We start from the raw sequence: 26,185 nt of genomic DNA on the forward strand, positions 1-26,185 counted from the left end.
AGCCCCATGAACATAAATCCCTTAATTGCTGCACAGTATGCGGCCAAAGCCCCATGAACATAAATCCCTTAATTGCTGCACAGTATGCGGCCAAAGCCTCAGGAACATAAATCCCTTAATTGCTGCACAGTATGCGGCCAAAGCCCCATGAACATAAATCCCTTAATTGCTGCACAGTATGCGGCCAAAGCCCCATGAACATATTAAAATCCCTTAATTGAATTTTGGAAAAAACAACGAAAAGCTTCTCAATGGGGTGGACAAACTCAGAGCCCCTTGATATAAACTGTGATAGTTTTAAAATTATGGCTTAATTTGGGTAGAATAATGTGTGAAAAAAAATTACTGACTTACTGACTTCTGATGGGACAATTTATAAGTGTTTGCTCCTTTGCTAATTCATATTAAATTTTCATCTGTTGGTGTTTTGTTTATACTGCAGTATGATTTAATGATGGACAAGTATGTTAAAGATATGGTGTGGTGCAAAAAATGTCTCTACATTGGTTACAAAGATGAATATTTACTACTTGAGGTATAATTATACATGATTACAAAAACAGATTTTTTTTTTTCAAAGAAGGTTATGGGTAAGACAAATATTTACTATTTAAGGTAGGTTACAAAATATACACATTTATTTTATATCCTTTAACCTAATTTTTGCTTTCACATTATACCATATAACAGTCCAATATATTCCCAGTTTTGGATGCTGCAGGATCCAATTTTTGCTGCAGTAGATGGATTAGTTATAAAGTACATGTATCGACCTTTTCAAAATACTTTCAATGACAAAGAACATTACCCCAAAAGTATCCAAATGATTTTTATTTGTATTTTAACCACTTTATTCTAGTTTTCTTATTTTAATCTATTGTTAATAAAATTTCTTAAAAAATTCTGTATTTTTTTCGTAATTTTTATTATATAGTTTTTCATTTCTCTGATGCTTGTTGTATTCTGTTCTAGCCAGAGACTGGGAAATATAAGGAAGTGTTTAACTTTGGTAACAGTCTGAAAGAGCCTTTAATGACGAAGATTGATGATGACTATATTCTCCTTGGTTATGACAATACTTCTGTGTTCCTCAACTCTAGAGCTAAGCCAAAAAATGAAACTATAACATGGACTGGAATACCTCATCATATGGGTAAATTTACATCTTTTTCCCGTGTTTAAGGTATTTTTATCTATATTTTGCAGCATATATATCAAATATTTTAAGTATCATACGCCCCTTTTCATGGAATGGGACTAACGTGTCACATGGAAGTTTCCATGATAATCGCCGTATGAACACATCTGCAGATGTTTTTAAATTCAAAATTTCACCATTTTCATGTTTAAATTACATTTTCAATTTTTTTATAAAAATTTGCATGTCAAATCTGGAGGCATGTTGCTTTAATAGTCTATTCAAAATTGAAGGGACTGTAATATTCATACTACAAAAATTAGGCTATACTTGTGACAAAAGCTTATTACTTTTGGTTCCAGCAGGTTATGGGTTCACAAAATGGATTTAAAGAATAAATTTTAATTGCATTCCTTAGAATGAACAGACAATTATGTTTTACATTACCAGCATTTGATCCCCCATATGTACTGGCAGTGTTACCAAAGTACATGGAAGTTAGAACATTTGATCCCAGCATTTCTATACAGCAGATTGAGATGAAACATGTTAATGCTGTATGTAAGGCAAGGTAGGTTTAACTGTGATATTTAACAATGTATGTAAGGGCAGGTAAGTTCCACTGTTACAGTTTACGATGTATGTAAAGAAAGGTAAGTTCCACTGTGACATTTAATGCTGTATGTAAGGGAAGGTAAGTTCCACTGTGACATTTAACACTGTATGTAAGGGAAGGTAAGTTTCACTGTGACATTTAACACTGTATGTAAGGAAAGGTAAGTTCCACTGTTACATTTAATGCTGTATGTAAGGAAAGGTAAGTTCCGCTGTGACATTTAACACTGTATGTAAGGCAAGGTAAGTTTCACTGTGACATTTAACACTGTATGTAAGGGAAGGTAAGTTCCACTGTTACAGTTTACGATGTATGTAAAGAAAGGTAAGTTTCACTGTGACATTTAATACTGTATGTAAGGAAAGGTAAGTTCCACTGTGACATTTAACACTAAATGTAAGGGAAGGTAAGTTTCACTGTAACATGTTAATGCTGTATGTAAGGAAAGGTAAGTTCCACTGTTACATTTAACACTGTATGTAAGGGAAGGTAAGTTTCTCTGTGACATTTAACACTGTATGTAAGGAAAGGTAAGTTCCACTGTTACATTTAACACTGTATGTAAGGAAAGTAAGTTCCACTGTGACATTTAACACTGTATGTAAGGGAAGGTAAGTTTCTCTGCGACATTTAACACTGTATGTAAGGAAAGGTAAGTTCCACTGTTACATTTAACACTGTATGTAAGGAAAGGTAAAATCCACTGTGACAAATGTTGTATGTATGGCAAGGTAAGTTCCACTGTCACATTTAACACTGTATGTAAGGGAAGGTAAGTTTCTCTGTGACATTTAACACTGTATGTAAGGAAAGGTAAGTTCCACTGTGACATTTAACGCTGTATGTAAGGAAAGGTATGTTCCACTGTTACATTTAACGCTGTATGTAAGGGAAGGTAAGTTTCTCTGTGACATTTAACGCTGTATGTAAGGAAAGGTATGTTCCACTGTGACATTTAACACTGTATGTAAGGCAAGGTAAGTTTCTCTGTGACATTTAACGCTGTATGTAAGGGAAGGTATGTTCCACTGTGACATTTAACACTGTATGTAAGGCAAGGTAAGTTCCACTGTTACATTTAACGCTGTATGTAAGGGAAGGTAAGTTCCACTGTGACATTTAACACTGTATGTAAGGCAAGGTAAGTTTCACTGTTACATTTAACACTGTATGTAAGGGAAGGTAAGTTTCTCTGTGATATTTAACACTGTTTGTAAGGGCAGGTAAGTTCCACTGTTACAGTTTACGATGTATGTAAAGAAAGGTAAGTTCCACTGTGACATTTAATGCTGTATGTAAGGAAAGGTAAGTTCCACTGTGACATTAAACACTGAATGTAAGGGAAGGTAAGTTTCACTGTGACATTTAACACTGTATGTAAGGGAAGGTAAGTTTCAACTTGACGTTTAACACTGTATGTAAGGAAAGGTAAGTTCCACTGTTACATTTAGCGCTGTATGTCAGGAAAGGTATGTTCCGCTGTGACATTTAACACTGTATGTAAGGGAAGGTAAGTTCCACTGTTACAGTTAACGATGTATGTAAAGAAAGGTTAGTTTCACTGTGACAAATGTTGTATGTAAGGAAAGGTAAGTTTCACTGTTACATTTAACACTGTATGTAAGGGAAGGTAAGTTTCTCTGTGACATTTAACACTGTATGTAAGGAAAGGTAAGTTCCACTGTTACATTTAACACTGTATGTAAGGAAAGTAAGTTCCACTGTGACATTTAACACTGTATGTAAGGGAAGGTAAGTTTCTCTGTGACATTTAACACTGTATGTAAGGAAAGGTAAGTTCCACTGTTACATTTAACACTGTATGTAAGGAAAGGTAAAATCCACTGTGACAAATGTTGTATGTAAAGCAAGGTAAGTTCCACTGTGACATTTAACACTGTATGTAAGGGAAGGTAAGTTTCTCTGTGACATTTAACACTGTATGTAAGGAAAGGTAAGTTCCACTGTGACATTTAACGCTGTATGTAAGGAAACATATGTTCCACTGTTACATTTAACGCTGTATGTAAGGGAAGGTAAGTTTCACTGTGACATTTAACACTGTATGTAAGGGAAGGTAAGTTTCTCTGTGACATTTAACACTGTATGTAAGGAAAGGTAAGTTCCACTGTTACATTTAACACTGTATGTAAGGAAAGTAAGTTCCACTGTGACATTTAACACTGTATGTAAGGGAAGGTAAGTTTCTCTGTGACATTTAACACTGTATGTAAGGAAAGGTAAGTTCCACTGTTACATTTAACACTGTATGTAAGGAAAGGTAAAATCCACTGTGACAAATGTTGTATGTAAAGCAAGGTAAGTTCCACTGTGACATTTAACACTGTATGTAAGGGAAGGTAAGTTTCTCTGTGACATTTAACACTGTATGTAAGGAAAGGTAAGTTCCACTGTGACATTTAACGCTGTATGTAAGGAAACATATGTTCCACTGTTACATTTAACGCTGTATGTAAGGGAAGGTAAGTTTCTCTGTGACATTTAACACTGTATGTAAGGAAAGGTAAGTTCCACTGTGACATTTAACACTGTATGTAAGGGAAGGTAAGTTCCACTGTTACATTTAAACGCTGTATGTAAGGGAAGGTAAGTTTCTCTGTGACATTTAACACTGTATGTAAGGAAAGGTAAGTTCCACTGTGACATTTAACGCTGTATGTAAGGAAAGGTAAGTTCCACTGTGACATTTAACACTGTATGTAAGGGAAGGTAAGTTTCACTGTGACATTTAACACTGTATGTAAGGAAAGGTAAGTTCCACTGTTACATTTAACGCTGTATGTAAGGGAAGGTAAGTTCCACTGTGACATTTAACACTGTATGTAAGGCAAGGTAAGTTTTCACTGTGGCATTTAATGCTGTATGTAAGGGAAGGTAAGTTCCGCTGTGACATTTAACACTGTATGTAAGGGGAGGTAAGTTTCACTGTGACATTTAACACTGTATGTACCACTGTGACATTTAATGCTGTATGTAAAGAAAGGTAAGTTTCACTGTGACATTTAACACTGTATGTAAGGAAAGTAAGTTCCACTGTGACATTTAACACTGTATGTAAGGAAAGTAAGTTCCACTGTGACATTTAACACTGTATGTAAGGAAAGGTAAGTTCCACTGTGACATTTAATGTTGTATGTAAGGAAAGGTAAGTTTCACTGTGACATTCAACACTTTATGTAAGGAAAGGTAAGGTCCACTGTGACATTTAACGCTGTATGTAAGGAAAGGTAAGTTTCACTGTGACATTCAACACTGTAATTAAGGAAAGGTAAAATCCACTGTGACATTTAATGCTGTATGTAAGGGAAGGTTAGTTCCACTGTGACATTTAACATTGTATGTAAGGGAAGGTAAGTTTCACTGTGACATTTAACACTGTATGAAAGTGAAGGTTAGTTCTGCTGTGACATTTAACACTGTATGTAAGACCAGGTCAGTTTCACTGTGGCATTTTAGGCTGTATGTAAGGGAAGGTAAGTTCACTGTGACACTATTATGTTTAACATTCCCAATACAGCAATAATTTTTATTGTTTCTAACATTTATAGGTAATTTGTATAGTGATAGTGATATAGGTGATGCGTATGGTATTTGAATGTATCAGGCTGATGCAAATGAATGATTAATATACACTAGATTAAAAATTTTAATAAATGAGTATTATAATTTATATACATGTATAGTTATGATACTGCATGTTTAATGTAACACAGCTTTTCATTGGATTATTTTGACATATAAGCTTTAAACACGGTTGCAGTCAATGGTTTATTGAGCAACATAAGTTTTGTGTAATATAAACATATTAAAACAAAATGACAATTTTTCTCCGCCAGGAATGTGATATTTCTTCTATGTAGAGATGATGTATTCATGTTGACACTGAGACCTATTGATGAACGTGTTAATTGTCTTTTGAAAAACAAACATTTTCAAGTTGCCAAACAATTAAAGGTTAGTGGATATCATATTCCAGAGACGTTATTGTACATTCCATGTGAGTTCATTGTTCAAAAAGCTTTAAATAGGTTTACCTTGAGTTATCTAAGTGCCCTTATGTAATACATAGTAAAAAATAAGTAGTTAACTGCAAATTCTTAAAATTCCCTTTTATTTAATTTAACATCAAGGAACTATTGGTCATCATGTCAGGGGAGATAACTAGTTATTAGTCCCCTACCGGTTTAACCGGAGGGGACTTTAGGTTTACCCTCCGTCCGTCTGTCCGTCTGTCTGTCTGTCCGTCTGTCTGTCCGTCTGTCTGTCTGTCTGTCAGTCTGTCAGTCCGTCAGTCCGTCCGTCCACAAAACTGGATCCCGCGATAACGCAAAAAGTACTGAAAATATTTTTTATGAAACTTGATATATGGATAGATGGCAGTATGGAGATTATGCACGTCTTTTTTTTTTCTTCCTATGTTGAAAATTCTGGTTGCTATGGCAACAAATAGTCTGAAAATATGGCAAATTTAACACATAAACTGGATCCAGTGATAACTCAAAAAGTACTGAAAATATTTTTATGAAACTTGAAATATGGGTAGATGGCAGTCTGGAGATTATGCACATCTTTTTATTTTCTTCCTATGTTGAAAATTCTGGTTGCTATGGCAACAAATAGCCTGAATTTCAAGATTTCTGATTTAAATTTTTCAGCTTTTTCACTATATGTTCTTTTATTTCTTAAGGTGTTTACTTCAAACTTTAAATATAAGTTCCTGGTCATCAACCACATCATATGTGACAAGGTTTATAACTCTAGCACAAAAAATATTAATATTACCTCCCTTGAACTTAGATTTTTTAGGGGAAAAAATGTTGTCTTTTTTAAATAACTTCTTTATTTCCTAATGTATCTACTTCAAACTTCATATATATGTTTCTTATTATCACTCGACATTTTTGAGAAGGTTAAATACTCTAGCAAGACTATTTCCAGAATTATGTCCCCCTTGAACTTAGATTTTTTTCGAGAAACTGGTATTTTCCCTCCAACTTCTTCATTCCTTATAGGATTTACTTTAAAATCCCACATCGTAATAATATGACAAGGTTGTATAATAATAATTTCCTTACTAAGCATGGAAACTTAACACATTACTGTGATATAAACAAACTTATTTTATTATGTTTTGTGGTCGATATTTTCAAATACAGACTTCATCCTCAAATTCATTATAAATGGCAATACACAGGAGTGTATGACAATTAAAGAACTTTTTGAGGGACCGGTAGGGGACTACTGTATTGCCCGCAATACTATCAAATGCTTGTTCTTTTGGACTTATTATACACACTATATAAATCGTATAGCTTTACAAAGATTTATTTACTATGTGAGTCCGTAGATGCTGCTTGACCAGGATCACGATCAAAATTTATGTCACGGTTTAGAACTGTTCACTATTTAGGGGGGAAGATGTGTAAGCAGATGGATAGCTCAGTTGGTAGAGCGGCAGAACAGTATACTGAGGGTCCCAGGTTCTAGTCCTGGTCAGGCTGCACATTTTTCTCACCCTTGTGGCATTCATATTTTAGAATTTCTCCAATTTGTTTATTTTCATAATTATATTTGATATTTAAGAAATAACATCGGTCTTAACGGTGTTTATCGGCTATTTAACACCGGTTTGGAGTTTTGATGTGTAGGACTTGACCACGAAGGCTGTAGGCCTGAGTGGTTAATTTTTTCCCATCAAAACGACAAACCGGTGTAATATAGCCGATAAACACCGAACAGACCGATATTATTTCGATTCTAAAAAGATAAAATAAGGAAGATCAATTATGTTATTTTTTCAAGCGGAGATTACTTCCGGTGCCGATTTTCATATATGACTCTGTTTGATTTTGCACCCTACTGTTGTTGAGATATAGAAATTATTAAACAAAAGAAACAATAAGAAAAAAATGTTATAAAATCAAATTTTCAACAATAAAATTTACGTCTTAGACTGGATTGTATTGTATTTACATCAGTGTTCTTGTATGCTTGAAATGATGTCATTCAATGAGTTGTATATTTAAGATGAAGTCATTACGCTCAGATTACGGACTGGCGCGTTTTGTCGAACTATTTATTTACTGATTTGGATCAAATCTATGGCGTTAGTGTATGTGAGATATTATATCAGTATTGAATGAAAAGAAACCATCATAAGAACTAAAAATATCAACAAAAGGCTTTTTTATTGTTGCTTTAAATACCGTATAAGTGTTTTTTTCTGTGGTGACTTTATTTCTGCGTTTTCTGCGGTCAGTTTCGGCACCGCAGAAATAAAATCCGCAGAATATTTCTCTTACATGCTACGATATGTATCCTACCTATTTCGTCTAAAGTAATAACGACTAACAGATTATAACGGCTAGCGGTTTTTCAAGTTGTATAAAATTGCTGACGGCTAAGTTTGTAATCTGTGTTTTTAAGGATGTACTTATTGTTAATTATGCTGGGATATATTTTCACACGTCACTTCACGCTGATCAAAGATGTATACCTTTCTATTGTTGCGCATTATATTTGTTTGCAAGCAAACAATATAATTGTTTGTAATTACTATACAGTTTTGCGGTGACAACGATAATCAAATGGGAACGTGTACATGCAAATATAATATATAGGTTAATGTGACTAAGCTTTTGATAAGACGAGTCGCAGAATTTAAATCATGTTTTGTCCAAAGACTGTGCCGCAGAAATAAAGTCCGCAGAAATAAAAACATGCCAAAATTTGGAAAAACGGCAGAATTTGGAGCCCGCAGAAAAAAACCACTTATACGGTAGCTTTGTCAACTATATTATCGAAGGAGAAAACATAACAGCCGCATATACAAGTAGTCCCTTACCAGTGTTTATTGGCAGTTTAACACAGCTTTTTTTCTTCTTTGTCTATAGTGACAAAATCATGAGGAATGTTAGAATTAATATTAACTTAAAAGATAAAAAAAGTATACTTGAAATCATGATGGATGATGAAATTTTAGAAAATATTGATAATTTCTTTACAAGAGATGTTTTGATCCTAAAACTGGTTGTTATTTTGATCCAGTTATTTTTGTAATTTATATTATTAGCTCGACTATTCGAAGAATATGAGAGCTATTGTAGTCGCCCCGGCGTCGGCGTCGGCGTCAGCGTCCGCGTCGGCGTCTGCGTTGGTTAAAGTTTTTTGTAAAGTCAAATATCTCAATCATTACTTGAGATATTCAATTGAAACTTACAATACTTATTTATAGTAACAAGGTACATCATATTGACAAGTTGGATAACTCTGCCTACAATATTGACAGAAATTATGCCCCTTTTTAACTTAGAAATTTTGGTTAAAGTTTTCTGTAAAGTCAAATATCTCAATCATTACTTGAGATATTCAATTGAAACTTACAATACTTATTTATAGTAACAAGGTACATCATATTGACAAGTTGGATAACTCTGCCTACAATTTTGACAGAATTATGCCCCTTTTTAACTTAGAAATTTTGGTTAAAGTTTTCTGTAAAGTCAAATATCTCAATCATTACTTGAGATATTCAATTGAAACTTACAATACTTATTTATAGTAACAAGGTACATCATATTGACAAGTTGGATAACTCTGCCTACAATATTGACAGAATTATGCCCCTTTTTAACTTAGAAATTTTGGTTAAAGTTTTCTGTAAAGTCAAATATCTCAATAATTACTTGAGATATTCAATTGAAACTTACAATACTTATTTATAGTAACAAGGTTCATCAGATTGACAAGTTAGATAACTCTGCCTACAATATTGACAGAATTATGCCCCTTTTTAACTTAGAAATTTTGGTTAAAGTTTTTTGTAAAATCAAATATCTCAATTATTGCTTGAGATATTCAATTGAAACTTACAATACTTATTTATAGTAACAAGGTACATCAGATTGACAAGTTGGATAACTCTGCCTACAATATTGACAGAATTATGCCCCTTTGGAACTTAGAAATTTTGGTTAAAGTTTTTTTGTTAAGTCAAATATCTCAATTATTGCTTGAGATATTCAAATGAAATTTAAAATACTTTTTTATAGTAACAATGTACATCATTTTGCAAAATTGCATGACTCTGCCTGCAAAATTTGAAGAATTATTTGCCCCTTTGAAACTTAGAAATTTTGGTTAGAGGTTAAAGGTCTTCAAAGATATTTACTTGAAACTTTACACATGCACTTAGGGTCATAATTGGAGGGTCATAATTGTATGTCACTGACCAAGTTCCATAACTCTATCTTGCATTAAGGCTGATTCATATCCCCTTTTCTACTTAGTCTCTTGGTTAATGTTTACATGCAAATTTTACATATCTCATTAACTATTAAAGATATTTATTTAAAACTTCACATATGCATTTAGGGTCATAATTGTAGGTCACTGACAAAGATCCATAATTTTATCTTGCATTTAGGCGGATTTTTCTCCCCTTTTTCAACTTAGAAATTCATGGTAAAGTTTTGCTTGTAAGCTGTTACCTCAATTACTACTGAAGGGTTTGTGCCCTTTTTTGGGACAATTTTATGCATTCATAAAAATAAAGCAGTGATTTACTTGATAAAACATCTTAATTAGAAGCCTATGTACCTTTTCTGTCAAATTTTTGTATTCATAGGTAATTAGTATTATTATACTCAATAAAACAACCTTGTGACATTACCTTCCGAATAGACAAGCCAATACTGTATAATTAGACTCTCTCTAAGCCTATAACATGAATTTATTAAAAAAAAATTAGACCTTTTGTGATCTTAAAAAATTTAACATTATCAAGGCTCTTTTACTATCAAGCACTTAGAATAGTCGAGCGTGCTGTCCTACCGACAGCTCTTGTTACTTATAAACTTTATCCCAAAATGGGTTTGTTTAATTTATCTATGAACATGGGTCCTGAAGAACATAGAAAGACAAACTAATAGATTAAGAAATAAATTATTTTTCTAGTTGCAAGACAATAATATTACGATGGAAGAGAAGGAATTGGCTATTAACAGTATTCAGGCCAGGTATGCCGTACATCTGTTCAATACAAACAAGTTTAAAGAAGCATTAGAAATTTTTACACAGTTGGAAATAGGTGAGTAAATAAAATAACAACTTTTTTTCCCTGAAAATTCTGAATTTTACTTGAATTAATCAATTATTAATTACATAATATCAGAAAATTTTTCAAAATAACAAAATATATATTTGTAAAAGATGTTCTCTGTTGACAGGTTCTCAGCAAACAAAGCTTATATTGCCCTTATATTGATTAAAATGGAAACAAAATGCATTGACCTTAATTTACTGACAGGTTTTCTGTACTAAATATTACATATGGTCTGTACATGGAGGTTGTCCTAAATAAAGGTTTTACTATACATATTTGAGCCGCGTCACGACAAAACCAACATAATGGGTTTGCGACCAGCATGGATCCAGACCAGCCTGCGCATCCGCGCAGTCTAATCAGGATCCATGCTGTTGGCTTACAAACTCTATTACAAGTAGAGAACCTGATAGCGAACAGCATGGATCTTGATCAGACTGCGCGGATGCGCAGGCTGGTCTGGATCCATGCTGGTCGCAAACGCACTATGTTGGTTTTGACGTGACGCGGCTCATTTGTTCTTTAACAGATCCTTCCCACATCATTGGCATGTTCCCAGATCTTCTACCCAGCAAACTCAGTAATAGTCTAGTGTATCCTGAGAAAGTACAATCAATACATGAGAAAGCACTGGATAAAGCATTGTTTGAACTTGTCGAATATTTGCAGACGGTAATGGGAAAACTTTAATTTCTTTAACTTTGTGAATTTGTTCAAAAAAAAGAATCAAGATAAAGTAAAGATTTAACTTGTCGAATTTAAAAAGTAATACGGGAGACTTTAGTGAGAAAGCTATTTGTTGAAAAAAAATCAACAAAAGTTTAAGATGACAGATCTGGATTAATCTATCAAGTTACAATAATGTTTATCCTTAGAATGATTGCTACAAATGTATATTTTAGTGCCTAAAAATTAGATTTAAATGTGAAAATGCTATAACCATGTTTGAAAATGCTATAACCATGTTTTTATTGTTGTGTATCACAGAAACGAGAGCAGATAGTGAAGGCCGAACATTTCAGACCATTTGTTCCTATAATGAAACACAAGAAAAATGTCACTTTAAAAAGTGTAGATGAAGCACTATCTGTCATTGATACCACTTTGCTTAAATGTTACCTTCAGGTAAGCTCTATCTTTCATTGATACCACATTGCTTAAATGTTACCTTCAGGTAAGCTCTATCTGTCACTGTTACCACATTGCTTAAATGTTACCTTCAGGTAAGCTCTATCTGTCATTGATACCACATTGCTTAAATGTTACCTTCAGGTAAGCTCTATCTGTCATTGATACCACATTACTTAAATGTTACAATCAGGTAAGCCATATCTGTCACTGTTGCCACATTGCTTAAATGTTACAATCAGGTAAGCCATATCTGTCACTGTTGCCACATTGCTTAAATGTTACCTTCAGGTAAGCTCTATTTGTCACTGTTGCCACATTGATTAAATGTTACCTTCAGGTAAGCTCTATCTGTAATTGATACCACATTGCTTAAATGTTACAATCAGGTAAGCCATATCTGTCACTGTTGCCACATTGATTAAATGTTACCTTCAGGTAAGCACTATCTGTCACTGTTACCACATTGCCTCAGGTAAGCTCTATCTGTCATTGATACCACATTTCTTAAATATTACCTTCAGGTAAGCTCAATCTGTCACTGTTACCACATTACTTAAATGTTACAATCAGGTAAGCTCTATTTGTCATTGTTACCACATTACTTAAATGTTACCTTCAGGTAAGCACTATCTGTCATTGATACCACATTGATTGAATGTTACAATCAGGTAAGCTCTACCTGTCATTGATACCACATTACTTAAATGTTACAATCAGGTAAGCTCTATCTGTCATTGATACCACATTGATTAAATGTTACAATCAGGTAAGCTCTACCTGTCATTGATACCACATTACTTAAATGTTACAATCAGGTAAGCTCTACCTGTCATTGATACCACATTACTTAAATGTTACAATCAGGTAAGCTCTATCTGTCATTGATACCACATTGATTAAATGTTACAATCAGGTAAGCTCTACCTGTCATTGATACCACATTACTTAAATGTTACAATCAGGTAAGCTCTATCTGTCATTGATACCACATTGATTAAATGTTACAATCAGGTAAGCTCTACCTGTCATTGATACCACATTACTTAAATGTTACAATCAGGTAAGCTCTATCTGTCATTGATACCACATTGATTAAATGTTACAATCAGGTAAGCTCTACCTGTCATTGATACCACATTACTTAAATGTTACAATCAGGTAAGCTCTATCTGTCATTGATACCACATTACTTAAATGTTACCTTCAGGTAAGCTCTATCTGTCACTGTCACCACATTACTTAAATGTTACCTTCAGGTAAGCTCTATCTGTCACTGTTACCACATTGCTTAAATGTTACCTTCAGGTAAGCTCTACCTCTTATTGGTACCACATAACTTAAATGTTACTTTCAGGTAAGCTCTATCTCTCATTGATACAACATTGCTTAAATGTTACCTTCAGGTAAGCTCTATCATTCTGTCATTGGTACCACATTACTTAAATGTTAAGCTCGTTCTGTTATTGATACCACATTACTTAAATGTTACCATCTGGTAAGCTATTAGTGCCATTGTAATGACATTGCTTATATATTACCTTCATTTATAGATGTACAGAATGATAACTGTGAAAAAAATGTTCAACAGAGATGAATTTAAATTTGTGCTTGAAAGAACTCACTGTCTTAAATCATCACCTTGTATGGTCATTGTATATTTCAGGTTAATGAAGCTATGATAGCTCAGTTATTACGTATGCCAGGTAACAAGGTTCAGTTTGAGGTGGCAGAGAAACGTTTAAAAGCTGCTGAAAATTTTGCAGAATTGATTATTCTGTATGAGCAACAAGATCTGCAAGAAAAAGGTAAATATCGCATCAGGTAATTAACATGTAATGTTATATAGGTCTGTCATTAAGTTATTTAAAATTTCAGATTTCATATATTTTGTTTGGATAGGACAAAATTAGATCAAAACCAACACAAATTTAAATATCAATACATATTTCGCTTTATTAGCTTCATCAGTTGAAATATAAAGGAAATGACGTAAACGTACAAAACAGATGTCTAAACGTACAAAACATGTGACTTATATTTTAGATATTGACAAGCTTGCATGCAAGTTATGATCAAAAATGTATGTTTCAAATTTACCATTTTAATGTTTACCATGATGCTAATTAATGGATATTTTATTAATTCTCTCGTTATTTGTTGTTGTTGTGTTTTTTTGCTGTTATTTTTTTATAATGTTTACCTTTCTCAGGTAAGAAAAGGGATTAAGTATAATAGTTTATATTTCAGCTCTTCAAGTGATGAAATCTCAATCATCTAACAGTAAATCATCACTGTATGGATTACAACCTACAATACATCAACTACAACAACTAGGTAACATGTTTGTCATAGCTTGTGTGTAGTCTAGAGTTATTTCCCCTGATAGTGTCTTAGCTAATGAAATGAACAGATTAAATTATGATTTGAGCATAAAAAGATTAAATGTTACCTTTATGATCTTACACTAAACTAAACACATTTTTATTATGCCCCCGCCCATATAATGGCTGGGGCATATAGTGTTACCGTGTTCCGTCCTTCCGTCATTCTGTCATTCCGTCATCATCAGTTTCCGTTCATTATCTTAGTAACAATTGCACACATTCAGCTCAAATTTGACATATGGATATACTATAAGAAAATACAGGTCAAGTTCGAATTTGGTCATGGTTCGATGATTTTTGGCAGAGTTATGCCCCTTTCACTTTGGAAATAATATGAAATTTTCAGTTTCCGTTCAGTATTACACATTCAACTCAAATTTGACATATGGATACGTCAAAGGAATCCGCAGGCCAAATTGGAATTTGGTCATGATTCGATGATTTTTGTGAGAGTTATGCCCCTTTCACTTTGAAAAAAAAAGAAAACTTTCAGTTTCTGTTCATTATCTCTCCAACAGTTGTACATATTCAACTCAAATTTAACATATGGATATGTCATAAGAATACACTGGTCTAGTTTGAATTTGGTCATTGTTTGATGATAGCTGACAGATGGTTCCCTCATGAACTTTGAAAAAAATCAGAAACTTTTCGTTTCCGTTCATTATCTTCCCAATGGTTGTAAACATTCAACTTAAATTTGACATATACATACATCTTAAGCAGTTCCAGTTCGAATTTGGCCGTGGTTCAATGATTTTGGATTTATCTCTCTTGCTTGAATGTTGGAAAATTTTGAATTTTTAGTTTCAGCACTCATACTTTTGTAGAAATATATGTAGTCATTATTTTGGCTACAAATATGCAATATGCAATTTACAAAAGGTTAAGACTGAATAGTTTCAGTACCTTGAACTTTGTATAAAAATGATTTGTGATTACATTAAATAGTTTTAAGGGCTTTGAACTTAAAATGAAAAATATTGTAACATCTGAAATTTTGGCTGCATGCGGGGGCAACCGTGGCGTGACAACACATTTCTAGTTCTATCCAAAGTAACGTTTAAAAACACATTGTAACTTAATAGTACATAAAAAGCATGCCAAATAATAATACAATGTGACATCATTTACAATGTCACATTATTAAGTTTGTTTCCAGTACTGTGCACACTGGTATTTCAATGAAACAACATAAAGGGACTTAAATTCAAAACAGTGAAATTATCAAATTGATAATTTCACTGTTTCAAACAGTGAAAATTAATATCAGTTTTATATTACACCGATATATTTCTATAAACCACCAATAAGCTTGTAACAAAACTGGATAAACATGCTCTATGTTTGGTGTAAACAACATGTTTAATGTTTTATAATACATGTATATAATATTGGAGCTGATCCAGGGTTCCTGATTGACATCGGGTGTAATATTTAGAAAAATTAAATCAGACAGGGGTATTTAGCTATGATATTTATAGTATGTGCAGTTAAACATGGAGAGAAGAGCCGGTTTAAGGTGGCAACTTCCCATTTGAGTTTACAAAATTTGGGCATTTATAGATTTTATTTCTAATTACAAGACTTATTATAGATTTAAACTGTTAGTGTTATGTATATTTGTTTCAGGGAAAGACCACCTCGGGCTTATATTTGAGTATGCAAAATGGGTGATGGAAACTGACCCATATGAAGGAATTAAGGTATTATTAGGCTAACAAATCAGATTGCTTGTATCAAATTGTATTTTTAACCTTATGCTTTTAACATGTCTAATATAATGTATTGACACAAAGTAAATTGCCGAATATTTAAGAAAAGTTTGTTTTTGTATAAACAGCTTTGGGTTTATTGTATTTCAGTATTTGTTTTTAGTACAATAAATAAAGTATTTCTTTTTAATGGTACTTTGTGAGTCCATGGAATATTGAAAAGACAATTTGAATGTTCAAAAATTTTTTTTTGTTCAAGCATAACTGAATATATAATGATTTAATATTTCTTTCAATAATAATATAAACTCATTCTAAGCAGCATTTACATTTTGTTCTGAGTTGAGTGAGTTATATCATCATATGTTTAATCACGGATTTATATTACAAGGATTGGACACTTTCGTTTAGCTTAAAGTCCCATCGCGCGCATGCGCGAAATCGGATAAAGGTGGACAGAATGAGACGGCGGAACGCGTGGAGTGCGAAATATGACAGGTTTTCACAAGAGTATGTGGTGTTATTGCAGCTTTGTGAAAAATTATACACATATGAATGTATTGATACAGTATTATTTTGTGTCGCTAAAGTATTAATATATGAAAATATGCCGATAGAACGCTGCAACGCTTAGTTAAAAAGTACCTAATTTAAAAAATATTCGCCTATTGTTAAGGCATACTCTCTACACTTGGCGCCCTTTTACTTCAAGCACGAATTATTACGGCGATTCGAAATAAGATAATTATTTTTTACATGGTTTAATAGTGGCATTGCAAAAAAATGTTTCTTGATTGCTAAAAAAACTTTTAAAGAAATTCATGTTTGAAATGTGTCTTTATTTCTGTGAATTATTTCAAAATGATTTGTACATTTTTTATTTGATTACCTATATATTAGTATAAATATAGTAAATATTCTACTAATTAGTGTATTAAATATATTTTCAGATTCTAGACAAACATTCATATATAGATGAATTCATTAGATTGGCAAGAAAGAAACTTTTATTGGCATAGAGAACAGCTGTTTTATAAAATTATTTTTTATTTTGAAACAGATTTTTTCCCTAGTTATCCTTCACAATTCACGTCAAATGATTTATTTATCACATGTTTATTTTCATTATTTTTCAAAGAAAGGACTATACAAATTTAGTTGTATATTTTCAATTTCATTTAAATATGTTAATAAAGAAAATAGATTTATATTGTATTTATATATATCCTCTTCAGAATCATTTTCTTACCACACATGCCATGGACTGTAGTTAAAGACCGCGCACATACAAAATATACATTCAAATTCTATTTGTTTTTGAACATTGAGTGTTGCAATTATCACATGTAACCTGGTAGTAAAGTTTGAAAATAAAGTTATCTAATTATCACTTACCCCCTTCAAAAGTAATTAAACTTGAAAGAATTTAAGCGATGTGTAAAAAATAATCAAAAGTTACTTTTATTTCGCAAAATACTTAATCAAACTGTAAAGATTTTTACTGTTTTTCTAGCGTAATATTAAAAAGTATCATAAATATCTTTCTACAGGCATTCAAATAAAAAGAATAATTAAAATATACGGATTAAAATATACGAGTGACATTAAAAAGGCCGGAGTCGAGACAGCCACACGAGAGAACTTTACTGTTACGAGGATTGTCTACTTCACTGCACCGACATTTGAAAACAGATTTACAAAAAATAATAATGATATAAATGATGAATGAAATTTAAATATTCTATGAATATGGCAATATTGACAATCTCGGCAATATTTTGTACTAAAAAAAGTGAATAAATTTTCTTCACGTGTTGAGCGAATTGTAAAGGCCGCAATACATTACCTGTAAAACAATTGTGCGTTAATAAATTTGACTACATCCTGTACGAAATTTTCTGCACGGAATGGGGCGGAATTCAAAGGCAGATTCCGCCCAGAAATTTAAATTCTCCCCCGAATATATAAGTGTTAAACCATTTGCTTTTGGCACGGATTCCGGCCGGATTCCAGGCGGAAACGGAACGGATTCTGGGTGGAATTGGGACGAAATATGCAAATGAGTTGGGGCGGAATTTTGAAGCGGAATCTTGGGGCGGAATTTTGAAGCGCAATCTTGGGGCGAAATTTCGGAGCGGAATTGTCAAACAAGATTCTGGGCGGAATTCTGGGACAGAATTCAGGGGGCGGAATTTTATGAGTTTAGCATGATCACATATTTTGGGATAAAATTATCAATAATGTATCACATTAAATTTTCTTTCACAAAATTTAATAAAAAAAATATCATATCCTTTAGTCCAAATACAGAATAGAATACCCTACATTCACTATAACACAAACAGTTTTTTTTTCTAGCTGCAGGTTTTGGAATCTTAGAATCCAACACTTTGTTTTTTTTGTGCAATTTTTTTGCCAGAAGAGTTTCAATCATAAATTTGTTTCAAATGTTTTTGATTATTTAAATTACTATTTCTTTAATCCATGTCTGTTTTAAGTCCACTGCCTGTGTTTCCTAGAACTTCTTGTGGTTGTGCTCACCTTTAATAATAAAATTCATAATTAATTAAACAAATTTTTTGTAATGAATTGAGCTGTGTCATGACAAAACCAACATAATGGGTTTGCGACCAGCATGGATCTAGACCAGCCTGCGCATCTGCGCAGTCTGATCAGGATCCATGCTGTTCACTTACAAACCCTATTACAAGTAGACAAACTGATAGCGAACAGCATGGATCCTGATCAGACTGCATGATGTGCAGGCTGGTCTGGATCCATGCTGGTCACAAACCCATTATGTTGGTTTTGTCATGACAGGGCTCAATTATGTTTTATTGCATAATTACATGCAGTTATATTTTATATTTTTTAATAATATCAAATTTTATGTTTCAACAGTATTAAATATTAACTATGCTTATAAAGCATATTCAAAAATAGTAAAGCAACACAGAATCAGTTATTCAAGTGTACAAGTGTTTAAGAATTGCTCTGTATCAGAATTAACTGACTGCTTTATTTGTGACACTTTTTATTACTGGTTATGTATTTTTCAATGAAAGATGTTGAATAGTTAAGTATAGAGATTTAAAAATATACCTTTTCAGGATTAATACTGCACATCATTATTAAACACCTGGCATCTCACAGCTGTAAGTCCCTGAGCAGCCTGCAAATTATGAGTGTAAAATGTAATTTTAGATTGTTCCATAGGAAAGACAACACAAACATGTAAAATAATAAATGATTATGATGACCCTGTTCAACTGTACAAAACTACTGATTGTACCATTTAGTCCTATTTAATCAAATTTATTTAAATTGTTTAATTTCCAGGAAATGAAAAAGATATACTTACATGCTATTTATACAATATAGATCTACACAATGATTATATTAACAAAAAAATCATTGAATAATTTTTAACTTGCAAATAATACATGTATTAAAGATTTAAAACAATTATCAGAAAAAAAACAAATGTATGAAGTTGAAAATACTAAAATAACAATGACCTCTTGTTACATTAATTTTAGTTTAGTATTGATAGTTTACATATAAAATTATTGTAACTAAAAGTTAATAATTACCTGATTATGTTATACATCTCCTTGTACCAATTACTTTAACACTTTGAGATCTTAAACAAAACTTTACTCCAAAATTGTTAAAATATCAAGTATATCTTCTGTAATTTGCACTCTTTTTGCTGACCCAGATATCTTAGAATTCAAAATTCACAACAGTTTACTGTATATTGGACCGGTCCATCATTATGTAAAACAGGGTTAATTTACTCATCTTCTTAACTTTCATTCATTGAATGTAAAAGAAAAATCAAATAACAAATAGATATATATAAATTTTAAAAAACAATTACAAATTTTTGTACAAAAAAAATTGCAATATGTCCTAGACAAATTCTACATATGCAATTTATAATGTTATCTCTCCCCAAAATAATTACATGGAACCGCCTGATCTGTTGGAATGACCAGTCATGCATAGATGATGGGAAACTGCTGGTCAGTAGAGTTTTATCAGAGCTCTGATCTGTGTAGTGTAAAATCTGGGTGAATATAATCTCAGTGAATATACATTGTAGTATTTATTTACCTACGGTAAATAAAAGCAATTATTGGGCATATTGGTTGATCAATTTTATATAGATTAAAAGGGCATAATATATGAGATTATTTCATGCACTGTTTTGTTTTGTTTATTTTTTTTATAACAAAATCATGAATTCTTAGAATTTAAAATGGCAAGCACACTTATAATCTTGTCCCGATGTGACTGCCCTATATTCTATAGTATATTCAAATTTAAAAAGCATTCTTATTTTAATGTTGCTTTTAGATGATGTCCTAAAATCATATTTAAAAATTCATAATACAGTAAATGTATTATAATACAAGCTGTATGAAAAATCTTTATATTATAAACTTAAGCATTTTGGAGGTGAATGTTTTCAAGTTCTACACTAAGATTATTACAGTTAATTGTTTTTCAGTACAAAAAACATAAATTAGTCAGACAATATATTATTAATGCCACATTTTTTTATCTAAAAAGAAGGCCTAATAATTTTTAATGCTTAAAAAAAAAATTATATTAATTCTAAAAATACACCTATAATTATTGGTTCAGCAAAAAAAATAAGTACAGTAGGTAAAATTTCAATGTCTGCAAGTGCAAAAACAAGAGTACAATTATGATTTGGACATCTTATATGTTCAAGAAAAATTTTTAAGTATAGAATTCCGCCCATAGTGAAGACTATTCCTACCCAAAAAAAATTCAAAGTTGAAAATTCTGTCCAAGATGAAATGTTTAAGTATAAATTCTGCTCAAAATAAAATTCCAGCCGGAATTTTTCTAGTTTTCCGCCCAGAAAAAGGCACAAAATATTTTTCTTGTGAGACAGAATGGCACGGATTTTGCATTTCCGTCCCTGGTCCGCCCAGAAATCACTGATTCCGTGCCAATTCCGTGCCAATTCCGCCCAGAATCCGTGCCAAAATTTCGTACAGGATAACCAAATAAATCTTAAATATTGCATCTTTGATCATCTGTGAGTAACTTACATCGGCTTCTTTTTTTATTTTGAAACTGAAATTATTATGGTACCGTAATAATAAATTTCAAATATCCTGCTTTTTATATAAAAAAATGTAAATTTACCGCGGATTTCGTCAAGTTAATTTTTTAATCGTCGTTGTGGACAGATAAACCGTACCTTTAAAAAATAAATTAGATATTTGAATTAAACAAGTATTTTTCTTCAAAATAAACTTTAAATTTCCAAAATCGGATAATAAATGGAAAAGCTGTATAGTAATTTGTAAAGTAGGTATCCGTTGCGAACGGGCATTTATGCTTAGCGCCGGTAGATTATCGATCGATGTACCTTTATCGGGCGCACGACAAGATATTTAATCATTTATATAGGGTTAACTGGGAGTGTCCGATCCCTGTAATATAAATCCGTGGTTTAATTAAAGCAATTTCATTTTTTTACAAGCATTTATAGTGAAGCCAAAACAAGATCTATTTTCCAATGTTTTCTGAACTAAGCCAGGGTCTTTCAAATAGAATGGTCTGGAAACATGCTATGTAAACCCTTCTCGCTGTAACAATTAAACTTGTCTTGGTATAACTCGGTATAGTTTGCTATATGCAAATTATGTAAGTGTTCAAGAAAGGGTGAAAATTAAATACAATAGTAAAAATGAAAGCTCTAACAGCATGATGTTCTTTAAAAATCTTTAAACTTGTGAAAAATACATAAATGTTTCAGAAAATAATGTTTTTAAAGCCATAATCTGTTGTAAAATATAGATTGCTTGTTCAGAATATTTGCCGAAAAACGGCGCCATTTTGAAAATGCACCAAATTAAACATAAAATATTTGTAAATAACATCGTGAAATATTATAACATCTTTACATGATACGACTCAATTATTAATTTTCTCTGTAAATCAATTTCTATTTTGTCACTGAACAACAACATAAATTTTTACATTGACACCCGGGAACGATAAATTTCTTATTTCAATGCAAATATATAAAACTTGTTACTTTTCAAAGTAAAAAATGATAGTATAATGCATTCAAGGATTAGTTTTCAGTAATTTTTTGATTGACTTAACAAAACATTAGCTTATAATTTGATTTTTGAACGGTGATGTACTGTGTGCCAGGTCCCAGTCGGTAGATAACTTAATCACGTGACTCAGCCGAGACAACTTTTTTTGTAAAATTGGTCCGACTCCAGACCATTCTATTTTAAAGACCCTGACTAAGCTAAATGCTACTACTAATTTTTGTTTCATATATTATTAATTAAACAGTTAAATGTGATTCTTTATCAAAAATCAGTGTTTGTATTTTTGTTAATAAAAACAACCGGTAAGTTGACATACTAAAAAATTTTTTTAATGTTTTTGAGGTTAGAACGGTCATAAATTGACATTACATTTTTCTGTTTGATGTCAGATATTTACTGAGGATACAACATCAGTACAAGAACTTCCGAGAGGTCACGTGTCAAGTTTCATCAAAACATATGGATCAGAAGTTCTTATTTTGTACTTGGTAAAACTTTAAAAGTTTAATTATATAATTATGCAGATATTATAAAGAATTTGAAAATGAAAATAGAAAATATTCCACTAGGAATAAGAACAAGCAAAATCAAAATTAATGTTATATAATTAAAATAATAAATTTCAATTTATTCTTGACTGAATTACTAAAATTCATATTAAAGCTTAACCTTTTACCCCATGAGCTTAATTATTGTGAAAAATGGCCGTTTTCATTGAAAAGCCTCCTGTTACAAGTTCAAACTGCTATGAAACTATGAAAAATGCTTCAATACTGATGAAACTTGGCACAAATGTTGACTGAACCATGGACTCTGTAACAGCTTGCTCAATCGTAAATTTCTGTTACCATGGCAACAGGGGAATGTCTCAAAATTGCCAAAAATCACTTTTTTGCATTGTTTTTTTTTTCCATCAAAACTGATTTCAAAGTGCTGCAACTTCTCAATGAATTGAGATAGAGTAAAAGGCTTTTCAGTGTTGGTTACTAGTTACCCTAAGATTGACCTGAGGCTATTTTTAGCCTGCCACATCCAAAATTTTCTGGCAACCCCCTGATGTACCAATTTGATGGGGGGCGGCACCAAAAAAGTGGTCACTTTTTTTCACAACATTTTTCTAACGAAAAACAGTGATTGGGACCTAAATAGGGCATTTTTTTTTTCACAGTTTGAGGCCTCAAAAATGGGGGGGGGGGGGCAAAAAGCCGTCAAAACACGTCTATATGAGGGAAAAGGTTAATTATGATGAAATTTATGAGTCCACTTCATTTGCGTAATATTGGTTTACCAGTGTAAAAGATAAAAAGTAAAATGATTTTGTAAAAGAAATCAAACATCTAAGGATAAGAAAAATGCCCTGATCAGAATAAGCTTAAAAGAGAATAGCACTTCTGTAACCTGCAATTATTGATGTAAATTTACATTAATGATTCTAAAACTCTCACAAACTGGTGTATAAAAGTTCTTTATTTGCATGAAGAGAAAACTTATAGGCACATTATAGTTAAGAAATTAATATGATTTTTCCTCATGAGAAATGTTTAATAATGTTTTAATAATGGATTTAGGACATGTAAGAACTGCTTACCTGTTATTAAGTAGCATTGAATGTTAAATAAATTTTCATGAAAGTAGCTGAACCTAAACAAAGCGGTTTCAAGTCTTTCATACAAAATAAATAATCATTATAACTTCAGTGATGGATAAAAAGCAAAGGATGGAGGCCAATTAGTACTAATTTCCAAACTGTAACACTAAGTGTAAAATTTCAAGAGAAATTAAAAAAGCATTTTTTTTATTGTTTTGTTTTTTTGGTGTGGGGGTGGGGGAGGTAGGTGTCTTAACAAGCCTATAAATAAAATACGTGCAGTTAATTTTCACTTGATGCAATATATTATATTGATGTTCCATATGACTGTCATATTGACTGCCCGTTGTCAATGCCAAAGCTTACACAAGTGATATAAGTTGCTTATAGTAAGATAAGGTATAATGTGTAAAGTATTTGTTTATTGTAGGAACATATTATATACATGTGGAATGATACAACTGAGGAACTACATTATACTTTAGCAAATGAACTTAGAAACATGGTGTCCGAACAATTTAAAACATCAGCATTAGTTCATATAAAAGGTATGTTGTATTTGTGTTGCATTTAATATAGTACAGATGCCGGTTCATTTATTTATTTTTCAATCTACAACTACTTAGCAGTTTATAAATATTTTACTTAATCATGCTCAATCATTGAAACTGAGTTCCTGACAGCCAGTCATAAATTTTAATTCATAATATATTTGACAGTTTGAAGGATATGAACAACTGTTATTGTTATTCTACTTAATATGTCATTGGATAAGGCTTTGTGTGTAAAATCTTTTAGTAGTCAATCTCTTGACATTGGTAATTAATGGTTAGTTACTCAGAAAAGCCAGAAAGATGAACTGCTGAGATGTTAAAAACACACAAACAAATTTTTGCCTTTAAAAACTTGTTTGTCAACCATAGATTAGAAAGCCTGTAGCTCTGGTTCTGAAAATTTCCCTCCCAATCTGCTGAATTTGTTTAATATATTTTTTACTGCATTGAAGTGGAAACAGTCCATTAACAGTGTAAATTCTAAATACTTGTACTTGAGCAGCTTAAACATTAATATCGGTAGTCAGACTGCCAGATGTACAAGCTGGTATGGGTCTATACATTTAGATTTTTCACTATGTCTGTTACATTACTTAAAAGTGAAGAAATTTGATTTTAATCATTATCCATGTTATAAAGGCAGGGAATTTCAATGAAGAACTATTGTGACTCAAAGAAATTTATCTTCTAAGTGCAAGCAGCAATAACAGACCTTTGCCACCTGGGTTAAGTCAGCCTCCAATACCTAATAAAAGTAAATAAATGACTAGTTGCCTAGGCAGTTTGCACATCTGTATCTATACTGCTGAGGGTCGTTTTATCAATGCTCTACGACATGTCGTAGGCTAGTTTTTGTCGCATGTCATAGCTAACAATGTCATAGAAAATGTCGCAGCTTCCAGCATTACTGGTGGAGGAAGACCTCAGGTGCCCTTCCGTGCATTATTTCAGGCAAGAACGGGCACCTGAGTAGAACCACCGACATTCCGTAAGTTATCTTACCCTTTCGGGATTCGAACCCACAGCGGTGAGGGGCAAGTTGTTTGAAGTCAACGACCTTAACCACTCGGCCACGGACACCCCTAAACTGGACAGGTCTATTATAGAAAGACAGTAGGGTAATGGTCAAATGACAGTGTTAAAGAATTTCTAAATTATAATTTCATACAACAGATACACAACATGTACCAGCAGGACAAGAGGAAGGAGAGTTAGGCCTGTATAGAGGAAAATTCCTCAAGTTCCTTAAAACATCCAATGTTTACAATCCAGAGGATATCTTAAGAAGGCTTCCTTTTGACAGTAAGTTTACAGATTGATTAAGAAATTTTTTTACGTCATTTAGAAAAAAACTGGAATAAACAGCATGTAAGCTGTAATATTTACTATAGTATGAAGTAACTATTGTTTTATTCTGTTCAATGTTTAGTAATACCAAGGCTGTTCATATCAAGGCAATTTGCTGCTTTTGTAATGGAGAGCAAACACTGTTCTAATTTAGACACATTATTGTTGTAGGTTTCTTTGAAGAGCGAGCCATTTTGCTTGGTAAAATGGGAAGACATGAGCAAGCACTCGGTATATTTGTGTATGTCCTAGAAAATCTCAATGATGCTGAGGAGTAAGTACATACTTAATTCCTTACCTGCCACCCCTTAATTTATGTAATGTACTTCTGCTTAAAAATATTGGATTGACCATTAGTTACCAAAGGTATATTGTCTAATAGTGTCATGTTATGTTATGAATACTTAATCTGAAAATTGCCATTTATTTGTAACTTTTAAAGTTGTAGCTAAGGCCCCCATGATTACACGTTTAA

The 26,185-nt window shown here is 32.3% G+C and overlaps 1 protein-coding gene across 2 annotated transcripts in view; it reads left to right on the forward strand.

Moving 5' to 3' along the window:
• LOC132739439 (vam6/Vps39-like protein) overlaps positions 1-26,185 on the forward strand; it is a 44,944-nt gene that overhangs the window by 12,275 nt on the left and 6,484 nt on the right. For both annotated transcript variants that reach the window (XM_060727160.1, XM_060727159.1), the window contains exons 8-21: positions 443-535; positions 973-1,153; positions 1,589-1,709; positions 5,612-5,729; positions 10,731-10,863; positions 11,408-11,550; positions 11,866-12,003; positions 13,673-13,814; positions 14,257-14,343; positions 16,026-16,099; positions 22,611-22,709; positions 24,240-24,357; positions 25,537-25,665; positions 25,882-25,984. In XM_060727160.1, coding sequence (XP_060583143.1) covers positions 443-535; positions 973-1,153; positions 1,589-1,709; positions 5,612-5,729; positions 10,731-10,863; positions 11,408-11,550; positions 11,866-12,003; positions 13,673-13,814; positions 14,257-14,343; positions 16,026-16,099; positions 22,611-22,709; positions 24,240-24,357; positions 25,537-25,665; positions 25,882-25,984 — 1,679 coding nt within the window. The remainder of the gene's footprint in view (positions 1-442; positions 536-972; positions 1,154-1,588; positions 1,710-5,611; positions 5,730-10,730; positions 10,864-11,407; positions 11,551-11,865; positions 12,004-13,672; positions 13,815-14,256; positions 14,344-16,025; positions 16,100-22,610; positions 22,710-24,239; positions 24,358-25,536; positions 25,666-25,881; positions 25,985-26,185) is intronic.

This window comes from Ruditapes philippinarum, unplaced genomic scaffold (genome assembly GCF_026571515.1).
Source record: "Ruditapes philippinarum isolate M1 unplaced genomic scaffold, ASM2657151v2 ctg1123_1_1_1_1, whole genome shotgun sequence".
Classification (NCBI taxonomy): Eukaryota; Metazoa; Mollusca; class Bivalvia; order Venerida; family Veneridae; genus Ruditapes; species Ruditapes philippinarum.